At 40.6% G+C, this 19,355-nt stretch overlaps 1 protein-coding gene across 1 annotated transcript; it reads left to right on the forward strand.

The window, feature by feature from the left end:
• Positions 1 to 3,501: 3,501 nt before the first annotated feature.
• Positions 3,502 to 19,098, forward strand: TMEM50A (transmembrane protein 50A). Its single transcript, XM_043445411.1, has 7 exons — positions 3,502 to 3,642; positions 5,689 to 5,793; positions 7,436 to 7,548; positions 8,640 to 8,707; positions 10,850 to 10,942; positions 13,448 to 13,508; positions 18,593 to 19,098. The coding sequence occupies exons 2-7, from the start codon at positions 5,701 to 5,703 to the stop codon at positions 18,636 to 18,638; spliced, it is 474 nt and encodes a 157-aa protein (XP_043301346.1). The 5' UTR covers positions 3,502 to 3,642; positions 5,689 to 5,700; the 3' UTR covers positions 18,639 to 19,098.
• Positions 19,099 to 19,355: the final 257 nt, after the last annotated feature.

Consider the following 19,355-nt stretch of genomic DNA (forward strand, 5'->3'; position numbering starts at 1 on the left):
CCAACCCAGGTCTTCCATATTGCAGGCAGATTGTTTATCAGCTGAGCCACAAGAGAAGCCCAAGAACAGTGGAGTAGGTAGCCTATCCTTTCTCCAGGGGATCTTCCTGACCCAGGAATCGAACCGGGGTCTCCTACATTTCAGGTGGATTCTTTACCAACTGACCTATCAGGGAAGCCCATGTCTGTTTTGTAAATAAGTTCATTTGTATCAGTTTTTAAGGTTCCATATATAAGTGATATCATATGATATTTGTCTTTGTCTGACTTACTTCACTGAGTATGATAATCTCTAGGTCCATCCATGTTGCTGCAAATGGCATAATTCCATTCTTCTTTACAGATGAGTAATATTCCATTGGGGTGGGTGCGTTTATGTGCTGTGTGTACACATACCACATCTTTATCCATTCAACTGTTGATGGACATTTAGGTTGCTCCCACATCTTGACTACTGTAAATAGTAAGTAGCTGTATAAATAAATAAATAGTGAATAGCTATATCTAGGAAATTCAGAGGGGTAGTATCATATAATAGCAAAATATCACTTTCAGAGAAAGAGCCAACAGTTATGGGTTCCAATAAAGGAATTATTTGAACTTGACATTACTCCGAGGTAGTTCTTCATGTATCATGTGGCTTTATTTCTTTTTATTTTAATATTTAAAATTTTTTTATTTATGTATTAGCTGTGCTGGGTCTTCACTGCTGCATGGGCTTATCTCTAGTTGTGGCAAGTGGGGGCTACTCTGAGGTTGCAGTTTGTGGGCCTCTCATGGCGGTACAGGCTTCAGTAGTTATGGTTCCCAGGCTCCAGAGCTCAGGCTTAATAGTTGTGGCACATGGGCTTAGCTGCTCTGCAGCATGTGGGATCTTCCTCCCAGACCAGAGATCTAACCCATGTCTTCTGCACTGGCAGGTAGATTCTTTACTGCTGAACCACCAGGGAAGCCCCCATGACAGTTTTAAAGTAAATAGAGTTGGGGCGGGGGGGTGGCGGGAAGGCGCTCCCTGGGGGCCTGGTGGTTAGGATTCCGGGCTTTCACTGCCATGGCCTGGGTTCAGCCCCTCATGGGGAACTGAGATCCCACCAGTCATGTGGAACAGCCAAAAAAATAAAAAGAAAGAAAAGAAATAAGTAAATAGAGCTGCTCTGGTATCTACCAATATGGTAGAAATTCTCTATTTGAGTTTACTTTAATTTTCATTCTTGAGTTAAAGGAATCATTGAAAGTAGCTTACTGGGCAACTTCTTGGAGGCTTATCATTGTTGACAGTCATCACAAGAATCTGGGAGTTGTGGGCTCTCTTACAGGGCAACTGGATTGTTAAAAGTGGGCTAATCTACCACTATCCCTTTTGATTACAAGTATCTCTACCAATAGGGTCAAAATATGAAGTAGGAATGTACCTCTTGAAGTTGGGTCAGGATTGTTACCTTGAATTTATTTGCCTGATAGCCTTTTTCTGTTCTACTGTTCTTTCAAAATGTTCAGCAAAATGTTGAAGCTCTGGGAGGGAAGTGACTTCCAATTCTTATTTATCGGAATAAATAAGAGCTCCATAACAAACCATGGAGCTCTGGGTGAAGCCTATTAACAAAATGGGCACACAAGGGAAAACTAGTCCCCAGATCTTTGAGACCAGAGTATTGTCTCTGTGTGCTAGGTCACTATAGTCGTTTCTGACTCTTTGTAACCCTCTGGATATAGCTCCCCAGGCTCCTCTGTCCAAGGGATTCTCCAGGCAAGAATACTGGGGTGGGTTGCCCTGCCCTCCTCCAGGGGATCTTCCCAACCCAGGGATTGAACTGAAATAGACAATCTTGCTTAGACTTCAAAGACAAAGCAGAGCAGGCCTCTGACCTTGTTTGTTAACCTTCCTGGACTGCCTGAGGTGGGGGCAAGCCTTGTAGCATCATAGATAAAACGGGATGAATCTTGAGATTGTTGAGCCCTCAGAGCGAGTCTGGTAAACCAAGCCCCAGGCTTAACAACATTCCAAGTTTTACATGACAAAACAAACAGCATTAACAAGAAACCACTGCTGCAATTTGCTTACAAATTGATGATAATATCAATTTCTGCCCTGGGATTATAAGTGAGAACTCCAAAATGCAGTTTTTCAAGTCTCACCCCAAGGAGTGCTGCCTAGTACCTTTTCCCAACTGGGACTCCAGATGTGCTGTGTCATGGGACTTCCCAGCACTGTTTAAGTCTGTATGTTGGTCAAAACCTTATTTGGTGATGTATCCTCTATTAGTTCTCTTCTCTTTTAATGTTAGTATACTGAAAGTAAGCTAGGTAATTCTCTAATTAGTATTATCTATTTGTATAGAAAGAGGGGCTTATTTTGTTAACAAATCCTTTGAACTTGAGAGGAAAGTGAAAACTTTCTGCAAAGCAGGGTCTTTTCAATATATTTCTTAAAGCCAATTTTGAGCATTTCCTGGATTCAGTATCATGTTAACAAACTAGCTCAGCAGGTAAAGAATCCACCTGTAATGCAGGAGACCCTGGTTCAATTCCTTGGTCGGGAAGATCCACTGGAGAAGGGATAGGCTACCCACTTCAGTATTCTTGGGCTTCCTTGGTGGCTCAGCTGGTCAAGAATCCACTTGCACTGTGGGAGACCTGGACTCAATCCCTGGATTGGGGAGATCTCCTGGAGAAGGGAACGGCTACCAAAAACGAAGATCATGGGATCCGGTCCCATCACTTCATGGCAAATAGATGTGGAAACAATGGAAACAGTGAAAGACTTTATTTCCTTGGGTTCAAAAATCACTGCAGAAGGTGACCGCAGCCATGAAATTAAAAAATGCTTGCTCCTTGGAAGACAAACCTAGACAGCATGTTAAAAAGCAAAGACATTACTTTGCCGGCAAATGTCTGTATAGCCGAAGCTATGGTTTTTCCAGTAGCCATTTTGGATGTGAGAGTTGAACCATAAAGAAGGCTGGAATCATTCCAAGAATTGATGATTTCCAACTGTGGTGTTGGAGAAGACTCTTGAGAGTCCCTTGGACTGCAAGGAGATCAATCCGGTCAATCGTAAAGGAAGTCAGTCCTGAATATTCATTGGAAGGACTGATGCTGAAGCTCCAATACTTTGGCCACCTGATGCGAAGAAATGACTCACTGGAAAAGACCCTGATGCTGGGAAAGATTGAGGGCAGGAGGAGAAGGGGACGACAGAGAATGAGATGGTTGGATGGCATCACCGACTCGATGGACATGAGTTTGAGTAAGCTCCGGGAGTTGGTGATGGACAGGGAGGCCTGGCGTGCTGCAGTCCATGCGGTCGCAAAGAGTCGGAGACGACTGAGCGACTGAACTGACCTGAACTTACGTGAACAGCTAGCCCGCCCCGGGCGGGCGTGAGCAGACTCGCCGCGCGGTGGGCGTGGCTCTCTCCGGCCCTCCTCCAGCCGGTCCTCCTCTTCTCCCCACGCCCCGCTCTCTCTGTCCGGTCTCCGCATGCGCGACCGAGCCCTGGGGGCGGGGCTGCTCCATCCGGGTATCCAGCGGCCTGTGGGTGTTTTGTTTTCTTGGCTGGAACTTGAGCGGTAGGTAGGAGGCCCGGCCCCGGCGCGACACCGGGATCCGGACATACTGCACCGGCCAGGCTGGACTTAAAACTGTAAGTACCAGGCGGGAGTAGGGGAAGGGGAGGGGCCGTCCGCTGCCGGCCGATTGAGGCTGGAACCGTCTGCCCGGCTGATGCTGCCTGGGTCTTTGCGTCCATCCTCTTGGGGAAGCTGCAGGCTCAAGCCAGCGCCTTGCTGGACCCTTCTTTCCTGCCCACTTACTGCTGACCTTTGTTCGGCCGGGGGCGGGAGAGGGCGACCACCTCCGCGCTCCGGACAGTGCCCTCCCCTGGACGTCGCAGGATCCCTGAAAATCGAAAATCACCATGCTCCTCCCACCCCGCCCCCGCTACTTTAGATCTGGGGAAGCAGGCACCCGGGAAGGAGTTTAAGCCGGCTGGTCCCCTCGGCGAGGGACATGGCCGAGCTAGAAGAGCTAGATCTAGTTCCCACGTCTTCCCAGTCGCTGGCCACCCTCTACACCTCACATCCCCGGAGTCTGGAGGGGCGGAGTTTGGGGTTGAGTGTGCGGGTCGTAAACCAAAGAAAAACGGAGGATTCGGGTTGGCGTCATCGGGGTAGATCGAAAGCAAAAGATACTGGATTGCTATTCCGCCCAGGGAAGAATTTTTTTTTTAAGTTAATTTTCAAAATTGTCCTCAAGGCCTATTAGCACAGCTTTTAATTTAATTTTTAAAAGTGAGTTTCCAACTGGATTCGTTACTTTTGTAACAACCCTGGTTGTCAACTACAGAGGAGCTTCATAGGGTTAAGATTCACTGTAGGAATTTGGATGTTTGCTTATTAACAATTTACACTTAAGGGAGGCTTTTTCATCTTCTGAGACAGAGATAATATGGATGTGTCTTACACTGGGTCTGTATAGCCCAGCTCAAAGGAATGTTTTGTGTAATTGTCTATGGTAATTTATCCGTGGTAATTTAGCAATGGATTCCTTTTTCTTTCTTTCGTTTCTTCCTTCCTTCCGTGTGTGTGTGTGTGCGCGCGCGCGTGCTTAGTCGCTCAGTCGTGTCTGACTCTGCGACCTTTTGGACTGTGTCCCACCAGGCTCCTCTGTCCATGGGATTCTCCAGGCAAGAATCCCGGAGTGGGTTGCAGTGCCCTCCTCCTCCAGGGGATCTTCCCGACCCAGGGCTCCAAGCCGCGTCGCCTGTGGTCTCCCGCATTGCAGGCTGATTCTTTACCCTGCATCGTGAAAGCCCTCCTTCCTGTTCTTTCTTTGTTCCCCTTTTCCTTTTTTAATGGTCTGAATTAATACTGACTTCAATTTTGTGCTTTCTTTTGGCTGGAAAACATGTTAGAATCAGAGGTAGAGATTATTAAAATGAAATGGCTGTTCTTTACATAGAGGGCTTCCCTTATGGTTCAGCTGGTAAAGATTCTGCCTGCAATGCGGGGAGACTTGGGTTTGATCCCTGGGTTGGGAAGATCCCCTGGCGAAGGGAAAGACTACCTACTTGAGTATTCTGGCCTGGAGAATTCCATGGACTGTATAGTCCATGGGGTTTCGAAGAGTCGGAGACGACTGAGCGATTTTCACTTTCGCTTTTACACAGAAATGAAGCCACAAGACAGGCTTGGAAAAAAAATAATGAAGTGAAAGGACTTGATGTGAAGAAACATGTTATAGATAAAATGTGTAAATTGTTAAGAGAAATATTTTTCATCTGAGTCCATACTTTAACTCAGCCAAAATTTTATCGTTTGTCTCTTCACTGTGCTAGTGCTCCTGGACTCTAAATATCTAAAGAACATAGTAACTTCGTTTGGAATTAAAGTTAATAATCATTATAAATTTTTTTTAGTATTTGGACACCCACTTTTGCTTAAAATCATCTTTTAAATTAAAAAAAAAAACAACAACAACTAAATGAGTCCACACTTTGTTTTCCAGAGTTTTGTGGAAATTCATCAAAAGCTGAATCTCAAATGTTCTGAAGTATATGTAGCAAATAAAGTATATATAACTTCATTTTTATTAAATTATTCCTAAACTGATATTTTCTAGAAACGTAAGTCAGATTTGAAGAAATTCACTAGAAGTACTGTATTAAGTTGGTTTTGTTTGTTTGTTTAAGTGACCTGAAAAAATGTCTGGATTTCTGGAAGGCTTGAGGTGCTCAGAGTGCATTGATTGGGGGGAAAAGCGCAATACTATTGCTTCCATTGCTGCCGGTGTTCTAGTAAGTGTCCTTGATCATTTGGGCCTTCCTTAATTTGATGTGTTTGTTTTTATGTATTTTGAATTCTGTGTGATTTCTTTAAGTATGTACTATTTATTTTATCTTTGACCACTGAATTTTTAAAAATAAATGTTGATATTTTTGTTTATGAGAGGATTTATGTATTCCATTTAAAGAGTTGACATTATGGCTTAAAATTTGATATCATTTTTCTTTTACTGCATAAAACATAGTATAGTGAGACAGTATATTTTATATATTTATTTACAACATGGATTATGCCTCCTCTTAGTGAGTACGTGAAGTTACCAAGAACAATGAGGTCAAAACCATTCAAAAGATACGACTGCATTTCTCCATAACTTAACTTTTCAGTGTCATTAGATAAATAAAGAGCTCATTAAAATATATTGTTTAGAAGTAATTTATAGAATAAAATTCTTATTTATATTACAAATCCTCAAGGCATGTGATATTTTTTTGTGCTCTAATGTTGACATATACTCTAAAGAATGAATTTTAAGTAAACAAGCAAAAATCTAAGTTTAAATATGTCTCTTTGCCTAGCCTCTTGACAGTTATAATCTATGAAAAATAATTGTCCTAAATTTTTCCAGAGTAATGTCGAAATATAAAACTACTATAGAAATTCTGCTCTTATATTTAAAAAAAAGCTTTGAATTTTAGTCTCTGAGGAAAATATCTTGAGTATGTTGGGTTCAAAGTGTTTGAAAAAAAAAAAGGCAAAAGAATACTTGTGCTACCCAGTAAAAATGTCATTAATAGAGTATAAATCTGTCTATAACCTGATAAAAATAATTTGATTAACCTAAAATAGTTATTTATAAATAAATAGAGCTAACTAGGTCAAGGTTGGAAGTGGGGATAGAGAAGGGGGTTACTTTCCAAATCTGCTAAACTACATGTCAGAATTTGGTTAATATCATCTTTTGTAAGTGTCTGCTCAAGTGATAAAAAATATTTATGCAGTTTTAATGTCTTTTTTCATTTTATGTTTGTCCTTGATAATGTCCAAAGCCAAATTCAATTAAGATAAATTATAATTTTGTGTTTTAATTGAATGTAGCATCACCCCTGAAACCATCTGTAGACTGCACTGTAGTTCATCAAAAGAGAAAGCAGTACTGCACAGCACATTGTTTATTTCACAGCACCAAGAGACTAGCTAAAGTTCTATCAACAATAATTATTCCCCATATTATTTTGAGTACTGTTTTTTTCATTTTCAATAATATCTTTCTGGAGGCTTTTATCATCAGCAACAGGCCACTCCTCTTGTCAGTTCAAGTCTAAATGACTCTTTTCCTTTCTCCTGCCATGAAATATAATTTATTTCTAGTTCACAAAAATTAGATCACAGACTTTTTAAATGACAGTATAAAAGAATGATTGTAATCATCTTAGAAAAGAAGTTTGTGTTAATAAATAATAGCTGTGGGATTTCAGGGGATCGAATCTTTCATCAGATACTAAGCAAAGTGCTAATTGTATGCAAGAAACTGCTGGAAGATTTAAGAAAATTGTGGACTTTATTAGAAGGGATCTCTTCACTTAGATTCTTTGCTTTTTAGCCAGTAAGACAAGAAATGACCGTCATTTCTCCTCCCGTGGTTTGTTGTAGTTTTTTACAGGCTGGTGGATCATCATAGATGCAGCTGTCATTTACCCCCGCATGGACGAATTCAACCACTCCTACCACGCGTGCGGTGTGATAGCGACCATAGCCTTCTTAATGTAAGTGTCATCGCGAGTGAGGCGACTTGCACAGATTGTCCCAAGAGAAATATGTTTTACGTACAGTTGAGTAGAGTTAAGGTTTTTAAATGTTACCAAATTAACATATGGGTTGTGATTTAAAAGTCAAATCATAGAGAAGGACTTAGGAAGAAAAACAGTGATCCTCTTTTCTGTTCTTCTTATTTTAATATTTATTTATTTGGCTGAGCTGGGTCTTTAGTTGCAGTAAGGGAACTCTAGTTGCAGCATGTGGGATCTAGTTCCCTGACCAGGGATTGAACCCAGCCCCCCCCCCCCGCCCAACACACACACACACACACTGAGAGTGTGGGGCTTAGCCACTGAACCAGCAGGGAAGTCCCCAGGGCAAACTTCTAAAGAAAGCAAGGCTGTCTCAATTTAGAGTGGTATTCTGTGAAGCTCAGTGAAAGACGTTTTCTGTTTGGAACGTGTGTCAAGGATGGACAGAGTCAGATTTTACCGCTTGCATCTCTTCGTGCTGCGTATGTCTGATGGGTACAAAAAGAAAACTAGATAGGACCAAGCTAAAGATCACTCCAATCTTGGCAAGATATAACTCTAAGAATTTCACTCTCAAATTTTAACAAGAATCAGAATCATCTAAAGGATTTGTTCAAATTCAGATTGCTGAGCCATACACCCAGAATTTCTGCTTCAATAAACTTGGGGTAGAACCAGGGAATTCTCATTTTAAAGCATGTCCAGGTGGTATTGATTCTGCTGGTCTGGGGACTATATCCAGTGCTTCACGGGATACTGATTGAGGGGCCTTGCCTATTGTTGTATGAACCCATTACTCAAGACTCCTGAAGACTTAAATTTGCGGAACTCTTATGGTTAGATAGCATCACCAACTCAATGGACGTGAATTTGAGCAAACTCCAGGAGATAGTGAAGGACAGGGAAGCCTGGCATGCTGCAGTCCATTGGGGTGGCAAAGAGTTGGACCTGACTTAGCGACTGAACAATAACAACAACAGCTTGTTGTACCTGGCAGTTTGATGTCATGGATAATTTCCTCGTAGAGTCAGAGACCCTGATCTCTTGGTTTTATTTTGTTCACACAGGATTAATGCAGTATCAAATGGACAAGTCCGAGGTGATAGTTACAGTGAAGGTTGCCTGGGTCAAACAGGTAAATAGATGCAAACAACATCTTACTGTACACTCTTAAAATAAGAATTATACATGTAAGAGCCACTTGTCTGACTTCTTCAGATCGGGAATAGGATGGAGATGTATCTAAGGAGAGGTTGTAGAAAAGTTGCATTTGGTCAATGGTTGCCAAATAGTTCAGAATACAAAGTTTTGAGTATATAACCCTGTCCAATAATAGTCCTATATAGATATAAATGTATACAGTGTATAGTAGAAAACACTATATAATAAAGAATACATTATGCAAAGTGCAAAATAGACTTTCTAGTACTTGAAACTTTACTATATAAATTATTTTCTTCCCTTTTTTCCCAACCTTACTTGATTGAATTAGCATTTTGATACAGCTTAGATTCATAGTTTTTGGGATGTTTCAAAATACACAACATAAAATTTACTATCTTAACTATTCTTAAGTGTACAGTTCAGTAGTAGGTACATTCATTTTTATTGTGCAGCCAGTCTCTAGAACTCTTTTAATCTTGCAAAACTGAATAGGCAATAGAGTTGTAGTGCTATTAGATTCACCCAGGTTAGATTCACCCAGGCCTGCCTCCCACCAAGGAACTCACATCCCCTGGACCCATGGCCATGTGCCCAAGGTAGGCAGGGCACAGGATGTGTGTAGCACAACTTCCTGTAGGGTCCAATTTAGTCAAAGATTTGAGGAGACAGATACTTATTGAGCATTTTAAATGGTAAACTAATATCCATACAAAAATAAACCTGAATATAGGCAAGTTTTAGGTGACTTTTCTCCCCCCGCCCTAATGAAATAAAAAGAACTGCAGTGGTCAATTCTGGTCTGTGTTTTCAGACTCCCTCTGGTTCACTCTCTGTTATCAATAGATGAACTTAAATAGACGCAATACAGATATACTGATATACTGTGACCTTGTAAAATCTAAATGAAGAGATAAATGTTAGCACAGCTCTGGGGGTCCAGAGCTGGTTGTATTTGTGTATCATATCACATCTATAAGTAAGAGCTTATTATTTCAGAACTATTGTTTTATATCTTGGGTATGAAATCAGAAATTTACATATAACATTATTTGCTGTGCTTTATTGAGGAAGGCAGGGTTTTTATTAAAATGCATTTGTGCTAATTAAATAAACTCATCTCAGAATTCACTTTAGGCAAGCTAATGACTGTTTCAATCAGTCAGTTCAGTTGTTCAGTCGTGTCTAACTCTTTGCGACCACATGGACTGCAGCACCCCAGGCTTCCCTGTCCATTACCAACTCCCAGAGCTTACTCAAACTCATGTCCATCGAGTCGGTGATGCCATCCAAGCATCTCATCCTCTGTCATCCCCTCCCCCCCGCCTTCAATCTTTCCCAGAATCGGGATCTTTTCCAGCGACTCAGTTCTTCGGATCAGGTGGCCAAAGTATTGGAGTTTCAGCTTCAATATCAGTCCTTCCAATGAATATTTAGGACTGATTTCCTTTAGGATTGACCGGTTTGAGCTCCTTGCAGTCCAAGGAACTCTTATAAGTCTTCTCCAACACCACAGTTCAAAAGCATCAATTCTTCTGCACTCAGCTTTCTTTATAGTCCAACTCTCACATCCATACATGACTACTGGAAAAACCATAGCTTTGACTAGACGGACCTTTGTGGGTAAAACAACATCTCTGCTTTTTAATATGCTGTCTAGATTGGTCATAGCTTTTCTTCCAGGGAGCAAGCATCTTTTAATTTCATGGGCTGCAGTCACCATCTGCAGAGATTTTGGAGCTCAGGACATAAGGTCTGTCACTGTTTCCATTGTTTCCCCATCTATTTGCCATGAAGTGATGGGACCAGATGCCATGACTCTGTTAGTAAATCTTCATAAATATTATATAAACGTGATTTGTAAGTTGATTATCTTTCCCTGTTAACGTAATTTTAATGCTGTCTAGGCACTTAGAATGTAAAGACAAAAGTCGACAGGGAAACGGCCAGCGTCCATACCAACAATCCTTAGCACAGTTCCCACTATTCTTGCTTTAGACTCTGATGGCAACTGCACATGTTTTTCTCTCTGGGTTTTTGTCTTTTTTTGAAAGGCTAATTGAACTGAGTGCTGCCATATAAGAAACAATTCTCGTAAAATATTATTTCTCTTAAGGTGCTCGCATTTGGCTGTTCATTGGTTTCATGTTGGCCTTTGGCTCTCTGATTGCATCGATGTGGATTCTTTTTGGAGGATATGTTGCTAAAGGTAAGAGAAAACACAGTTTACCTTTTACTTCAATGGAATTTTGAAATTTTGCATTAAAGTTGTTTTTTTTAGAATAAAGTTTTCTTTGTATAGTTCAGCCAACTACTAGCAATGCATTTGTGCCCAGGAACCCCCCTCCCTAATCTGTATTTGTATTTGTTCTGTTTGCTATGTTTTTAGTATTCCTTTCTCCTGTATTTTTTCTTCTCATCTAGAGCCTGGAAGGGATGGGACACAGCTCCATACCTTGTTTCTCTTTAGCTTCCAAAAACCTCAGAAGCAGAACACATATCTTGTCCAGCTATTTGGCAAGTCTTGACTTGCTGAATAACATGCAGGCAAAGATTTAACATCCTAGAATTGAAATTTATTGAGCTCAGCCTCCTTGATAATATATCATCGTCTTCTTTTAGATAAAAAAGCAAATGAACACTTAATGCATATCTGCTATATAAGGCCAGTTTGAGGCAAGCTAGGAAAAGACCTACTCTCAGGTCCCTGGTTGAATCTTTTCCTTGAGGGACCCCAGAAAAATATGAAATTCATTCAGTGTTCTAGGTAAAATTGACTATGCTTATCATAGTAAAAAATAAGATATTAATGATTTGCCAAACTGGACCAGCAGAAATCTAATCTAGCTCATATTTTAACACTTCACTTTGATAGATAAGATGTAATTCTTGGATTAAAATAATTGGTTTCCTGATTTTTTTATTCAAATTGTTTAAATCTTGCAGATAGGAATGATAGGCAGTTTTAAATATTTATAGTTCTTCTTTTATTTATGTAATTTTTTATAAAACCATGTTGCTAAAAATATAGAAAAGAAAGAGAAGAAAAACTAATAATCTTACTGCTCTTAAATATTTTGGTATATTTTCTTTGGTTTCTTTTGTTTCTTAAATAGTTGTAATCATAGTATAAATATAATTTTGAACCTAGCCTCTTGCCTATCATACGAAATTCTCTTGCTGCTACAAAATTTATCACCATCATAATTTAAAAACAAAAATGTTACTTTTTTATCATGTGAATTGCTTATTCATTGTAGAAAACTGAGAATATAAAAGAGCTCAAAGAGGAAAGTAAAATTACTGATAATTCTTCTTTCCTAGATAACAACTATTAAAACAGAGCCCCTTTTTGTAGGAATGTGTTCATCTCATAGACTTTGAAGTTATTTTCCTAAAGGCTTCTGAAGCCAAGTTATGCTTCGAGAATTATTAGCAGCAAATCTGTAATTTTATGAAGTGCCTTTATATAGAATTTTTATGAGTCATTCTAGTGGTAATGGTTATTTAATGTGGCCTTCTAGTACAGAGGGCCTATACAAACCAGCTATTATGGTAGTCAGATTAACTTAAAACTCTTAGGCGGAAAAGTTGCTATTCATCACGCCTCGGTTTGTCAGTGAGTGATCATTGACAGCTCCAATAGTAAACACTTCGAGAATTTCAGCTTCAGTCCAGGACAAAATCGAGACAAGATGGTCCTTTGGCAGTCTTTCCTATCTTAGTGGCTACTTTCTCCATCCAGGTGTTTAGGCCCAAAACATGGATGGTTAAGGCCTGTCAAAGATGACACCTCTTTCTCTTACATCCCACAGCCTAATCCATCCCCAGATTCTGTTGATTCTGCTATTAAAATATATCCTGAATATGACCACTTTTTATCTCCTCTGTTGCTCCCACCCTGGTTCCATCCATGATAGTCTCTGGCCTGATTTCCTAAAATAGCTTGTTTGTGTCCCCTCCCCACCCTCACCCCCCTTTAGTCTACTGTCAGCTCCGGAGCCAGAAGATCCTATTGAAGTGTGTCAGCTCGAGTCACTTTTCTGCTCAAAACCTTCCAGTGATTTTTTCCCTCTCACCCGGATTGAAAATCAGAGTCCTCACCACTACTGTGAGGCTGTGAAGGATCTGCCCTGCACCCCTACCTGCCGCTCGTCCTTCTTTGATCTGTCTCCTGCTTTCCTCTCTTTGGCCCTTGAGACTATTCCTCCACTGTACTAGCATGCTACCACCCCAGGGCTTTTGCACTTGTTCTGCTGCTTCTGCATGGCTTCTGCCCTCACTTTCTTTGTGTCCTTATACTTTTCCTTGCATCACCTTCCCATGAGGTCCTTCTGGCCATCTGTATAGTATGTCATCATTCAGTACACTTCCCATACCTTTCCTGCTTTACTTTTTCTTCTTACTTATTCTCAACAGTGTTTAGCTCCACAAAGGCGAACATTTCCCCTGTTTTGTTTACTGTGTTATCCTCAGCACATTCAACAGTGCTGGTACGCAGTATGTGCTCGGTATTTAGTAAATAAATGAAGGAAGCTACCGTTTACTAAACCAGAACTACACTCTGATATGTACTGTGTCATTTAATACCCACACCAATCATAGTTGCCAGAAAAATCAATTATGTTAGGCAGGAAAACTGACATTCACCAGTTTATCAGAAACTGAATGTTTTGAGATCATGCACCTCTAACTGTTACAATTACTTTTATAGAAAAAGCCGTAGTATACCCTGGGATTGCTGTATTTTTCCAAAATGCCTTCATCTTTTTTGGGTAAGTTTGTTTTGCATTCTTCATCCTATCTTTTTTTTCTTTTTTTAAAGTGATACTTTATTTTATGTCATTGACTATATTTAGTTGCTTAATTTCCTCCTGTCTAATGCCTCTCCCCCATGTTATTGTCATAAAATAAGAATGAGACTGAGACAGATACTTTTAATACATGGGTTGGTTTACTGCCAACCTTGGAAACATACATTGATTTTTTTTAAATGCCACCACCTCTCCTTTAATGAAGAATTGTGATTCATGTAGATTTAGTTATCTGGCACTGGCACTGTTCATTTAAAATTTATGTCTCTAACAGTTGCTTTTAGTGGAAGCCTGCTTAAAACCATTTCTTCTTAAAATTTTGTTTCTGGATGCGTTTTATGGTTCTTTTCTGTCCTTGGTGTCACTAGAATTTATGTGTGATATTTGAGGTGTAAAGCCTTGACCTTTTTTTTATCCTTCTGATGCAATGACAAAAGATTACTTAGACCCTAAACACCTTAATACTTTTATCACTAATCTTTTCTAATGTTCACTCTTTCCTGGACATACAGGGCATGCCCTATCCCCTTTCCCTAGCCTCCCTCTTCACCCCACCTCCCAAAAAAACAACAGAAACTTCTCTTTATCCTATGTATCAGGAGTTCTTAATTCCCATTGCATGGGTAGGCTTCTAAAGACTGGGAACCACCAGACATGTCTGCATGCAAGACACTGGTTTTTCTGTTTATTTCTGGGAAGAGAGCCTATGGCTTTCATCAAATTTTCAAAGATGTCCTCAATCCAGAAAAGGTTTTTTTAAAAAAACAAAACAAAACTGCTGTATATTCTAGGACAGTCTATTCTAGGACTTTCCCTTCCCTTCCTTGTCCTTTCCCACCCACCTCTTGAAACGAAGTAGATAACTCCTGTCTACTTGAACCACTCATGGAATGCTAATAGTTGCCCTTTAACAATAGCCAGCAGTTGGTATTCATACTTTTTCCATTCCACCACAAAGCATTTTTGCAATTTTATAAAATCAGTTTAGAAATAAGAAAAATGTGAATTTACATGTGGCAAGATATACAGCCTCTTTGGGTCATACCTTGCATCTTGAAACTAGTGGGGAAAATCCAAGAGTTTTTTTGTTTTTTCTAATGTTAAGCCATTGATTTGTGTGCAGAAAATAATGCCCGAAGTTTCTTGAGCACTTTTTATGTGCAAGGCACCATTCTTAGTGTGTTACATGTGTGCTCCCAGTTGATTCCTACAACTCTAAAGGTGGCTCCAGTGTTACCATCATTTTATATGTGAGCAATAGGCACAGAGATCATGTTCCAGATTGTGTGGCTAAAATTCAGGCTATCTGACTCTGAAGTTGAGGTTCCAGGAGGATGGAATTTGGAATGAGTTTAATTAGCATTTTCTCCTTTGTTGAGTCTTCAACCAGTTGCTTAATATTAGTTCTGTTTCCTTCCTGCCCGCCCCCCCTCCTTTTTTTAAAGAATGTAACACTGTACTTGATAAAATAGGAAGTGAACCAACCTCACTCCCCAAGTTTTGTAAATTTGGTAAATATGGGTAGATTTGTTATTTTGTAGGGTGGTGTATTATAGCATGTGTTTATTAGAGGGACAGTGTTGATGTTTAGACTTTCTTTTCCTTTCAAGCTATAATGCTGAGGCTTGAACATCTTTAAAGAAGGACCAGGCATCTGAGCTCAGTACTCCAGAATCTCCACAGGGTTAGAGGTGCTCGTGGGAAGTCAGTGTCCCACAACTTCAGCCAATGGAAGGTAGCGTAACAGGATCAGAGGCAAGGGTCAGAAAAGCTTCAGGATGGAGTGGTGGGGAGGGGATTTACCAAGAACCAGCCAGGGAAGGCTAAACAGCAGCCTTCTGGGTTCTAATCATTGTTTACTCTAGCAGAGGTGGAGGATAAAGTAAGTTCCACCTTCAGATGCTGTTTCTGGCAGAGAAGTTCCTCTGTCAGAGCAGGGAGGAGGAGCCAGAGGATTGAGAGATTTGTGGGAAAATTTTATCTTTTTTCAATGAGGGAAGAAACACGTGTGTTCATACAGTAGTTACCACATTTTCACAGAACCTTAAAAACCCATTGCTGACTTGTCTCAAGTTAGTTATAATATGTTATTTTTCCATGCAACAAGTTTGGTTAATTTCTCATGTATTGCTGTTGTACTCATTAAATCCAAAAACTGATTTGGTTTTGTGAAAATACTGTAGGCAAATAGCAGTTAAATCCAACTAATAGACACCATTGTCAGGATAGTTGTAGCAGATTGCCTACCGTTTTTGAATTTATAACAGAACAGTTCTCAGCAGCAAACTTAGAAACTGTTGTTTCAGACATCAAAAACAGAAATCAGTACCAAAGGTAACCATCTGACAATACAAGAGGGACTGGCTTTTGTCTGAGAAACTCTTGAGGTTGCAGTTTGCATCTGGTGATTAGGGTGTAAAGTTAAGCCATGCCTCTTTTAAGCTATCTGTGGAGTAGAGGCTCTGGTTTTTCTTTTTTTGTAGCAGTAGTTTTGAAATTACCTGAAAGAGCACAGATCAATCGCTTTTTGGAGGTTTATGAAATCCTTTATAAAGGAAAATTCCATGAGAGGGTATAGACGACTTCCTGGTTGCATTTTTTTTTTTTTTTTTTCATTAAAAAACACTCAAGTGCTTACCTTTATAAAGGCCCGTGAAACCTATTTTGTTTTGGCTGTGCTGAGCAGCTCACAGGATATTAGTTCCCCAACCAGGGAGCAAACCCAGGCCCCCTGCACTGGAAGTACAGAGTCCTACCCACTGGACCACTAGGAAATTTCCTATGAAACCTTTTAAAATTGACCATTTTGATTGAGGGTATATCTTTGAGTGTACACTGGAAATTAGAAAATAGATGAGAAAACAAATGAAAACCAGCAGATGCCATTGTAGTGTTTACTTTTCACTTCTCCCTTGCCTTAGCCCCCCGACATCCAAGCCCTGATGAGTTTGCTTCTCAGTTGTCTTAACCCTCTTCTCTTTGTGTTCATTTCCTTCGTTAGGTTCGGTCATTCTCATCCCTTCCTGAGCACTTCACACTCTTGACTGATGTCTCTCTTGGGTCCAGTTTTCCTGTATCAGTGTTCCTTCTAAAACACTAGAAAATGGCAGCCCACTCCAGTATTCTTGCCTGGGAAATTCCATGGTCAGAGGAGCCCGGTGGGCTGCAGTCTACTGGGTCACAAAAAGTCTGACGCCGCTGAGTGACTAACACTTTCACAGAAGAGATTGCCACTAGGGGCCATCCAGCAAAATTCAGGACAGTATTGTTTTGTTTTATTGAGCTGACATTTAAAAATGAGGGTATTTTACCTAAAAATCTGAATTCTTGAAAATGTAGAGGATCCGCCAACCCTGGGCCCTGGCTCAGCAACAGTCATCTAGAGCTGAAGTTGTTTCTTTTACTCGGAGATGCATCTCTGCGTAGTCCCAGCTTCTGCGTTGTCTGGGCCCAAGCTGCCTTTAGTAGATCACAGGCTGGTGCCCGCCCGCTTGACTCATCTGAGGCTTCCGAAGGCCCCTGTGGGCAATTTGCCACTCTGGTCAATTGGCTTGCCAAATCCTGACCACTGCCATTTCTCATCCTCCTTGTCTCTTAAACTGTACTCTAGCCATATTGGACTCTCCCCTGCTCTACTACACCACAGGTATTTATATCGAGGTATATATCAATTAGCCAAAAACTTTGTTCAGGTTTTTCCATAAGATCTTACAGGAAAACCCTAACGAACGTGTGTGTGTGTGATCTTATGCATCTGCCCTCTTAAATTGAAGCCTTAAAAGCTGTAGACACTTCCCAAAATAAAACCTAGAGGATAGGCTCTGTGAGGGCATTTCCTGACATGTCCGTCTCTGGGGCTTTGCCTGAGGACCCGTGGTCTTTTTTATTGACCTGTGATCTTTTATTCCTCTTTGCCTTTTTTATTTTTCTCCTCTTTGCCTTTTGATCTGCCATTTCCTCCCCTGAAACATCTTCACCATCGCACCAGCTCCCGCTTCTCCCACCCTGCCATTCAAACTCCTGCTTATCCTTCCACGTTCTTCTAATATCACCACCTCTGTAAGTCCTTTCCTGACACATTCAGGCAAAATAAATCCCCATATGGGACTTCCTAGTGGTCCAGTGGCTAAGACTCTGTGCTTGCAATGCAGAGTTCGACCTGGATTCGATCCCTGGTCTGAGAACTAGATCCCAGATCCCACATCACAGCTAAGACCTGGCACAACCAAATAAATAAATATTAAAAAGAAAAAAAAAAAAATCCCCGTATGTTCTCTGCTCCCTTAACATGTGGTGTATATGCCTCTCCCCACCCCCGGCCCTCTGTCCTTACCACGCGTGTCATCAAGCGCATGAGCAACTTGAAGGTCGGGGCTGTCTCTTTACCTTCATAACCCTAGCTTCTCGCACTGCATCTTTGTCTCTTTACCTTCATAACCCTAGCTTCTCGCACTGCATCTTTGTCTCTTTACCTTCATAACCCTAGCTTCTCGCACTGCATCTTTGTCTCTTTACCTTCATAACCCTAGCTTCTCGCACTGCATCTTTGTCTCTTTACCTTCATAACCCTAGCTTCTCGCACTGCATCTTTGTCTCTTTACCTTCATAACCCTAGCTTCTCGCACTGCATCTTTGTCTCTTTACCTTCATAACCCTAGCTTCTCGCACTGCATCTTTGTCTCTTTACCTTCATAACCCTAGCTTCTCGCACTGCATCTTGACTCAGAAAAGGCATGTTAAGGGAATCAGATAATGTCAGACATATAATGGTTACACACTAAACACTGGTTAACTTCTTAAGAGGGACATACATCTCCAAACTCAGAAGTTCGGGTTGCAGGCTAGCTTGTGGTAAAAAGCAGAGTCGCAGACATTGGCCGAGCTTACTACCCTGGAATGATCAGTTTCTGTTCTGATCCATCCCCTGGGTTTTTTCCATACAGCTCATCAGTTATTCTTTGTCGCTAGTTTCCCACAATTCTAAATCTCTCGTCTTTTTTCCCCAAACTCAGCCAGTCATGTGATATTTCTTGTTCTTTTCACAGAGGACTCGTTTTTAAGTTCGGCCGCACTGAAGACTTATGGCAGTGAAAGCTTCTGGTTCGTTACTGCCCAGCAGCCCTGCATGGGGTTTCTTTTTGTTTGGTTGGTTTTTTTTTTTACTACTCACTCCCAGTCTTTTGTAATGCCATTTTCTAAACTCCTTTCTGAGTATAGTCTCAAATTTGTATAATACTAAAATCATGAGAACTCTCTCTTTAATCAACAACCACAGCAAAATCTATTGTGATATACATTTGATTACATTTGATTAACTTGTAAAATGTTGAAGAAAAGTATTTCACGTGAGAAATTTTTATTACATTTTATCATGTTTATAAAAATAAATCACAAAAGAAGTCATGGAAGCATCTTATATGAGTATTTGTCATATCCAAGGTCCAAAGCTGCAATGAAAATGCTCTGAAGATTTAATGTGTTTATTTAAATGTGGCCTGTTCTGTGTCAAATACTAGATGAAATATAAACACGTTCTTGTTTTTAAAAACTATTCAGTGGTCAGAATTCTTTCTCACTATCCTTTGTGTTTGCTTTATTAATGTATGGTTTTGCCAAAAATTCTGTAAATATTTCAGTGTAAGTAGTTATTGAGGGTCTCCCAAGGGGTGAGTGAATATGTTGAAAGAGAGAAGCCCCGTAATCTAGCCACCAGTTTCCTCAGAAGTGTCCCTTCAGAGCCACTGATGGCGGGAAGGGCAGTGGTGATGACTCGGCTGTGACCCTGGGCCTGGTGGGACGCTGACAGTC

This window comes from Cervus canadensis, chromosome 24 (assembly GCF_019320065.1).
Source record: "Cervus canadensis isolate Bull #8, Minnesota chromosome 24, ASM1932006v1, whole genome shotgun sequence".
Classification (NCBI taxonomy): Eukaryota; Metazoa; Chordata; class Mammalia; order Artiodactyla; family Cervidae; genus Cervus; species Cervus canadensis.

What these genes read in the sequence shown, in the direction of transcription:
- TMEM50A (XM_043445411.1), top strand. Translation starts at nt 5,701, where the DNA reads ATGTCTGGATTTCTGGAAGGCTTGAGGTGCTCAGAGTGCATTGATTGG. An exon ending in CCATTGCTGCCGGTGTTCTA is followed by an intron (nt 5,794 to 7,435) that starts GTAAGTGTCCTT and finishes GGTTTGTTGTAG; the next exon opens with TTTTTTACAGGCTGGTGGAT. An exon ending in AATGCCTTCATCTTTTTTGG is followed by an intron (nt 13,509 to 18,592) that starts GTAAGTTTGTTT and finishes TTCTTTTCACAG; the next exon opens with AGGACTCGTTTTTAAGTTCG.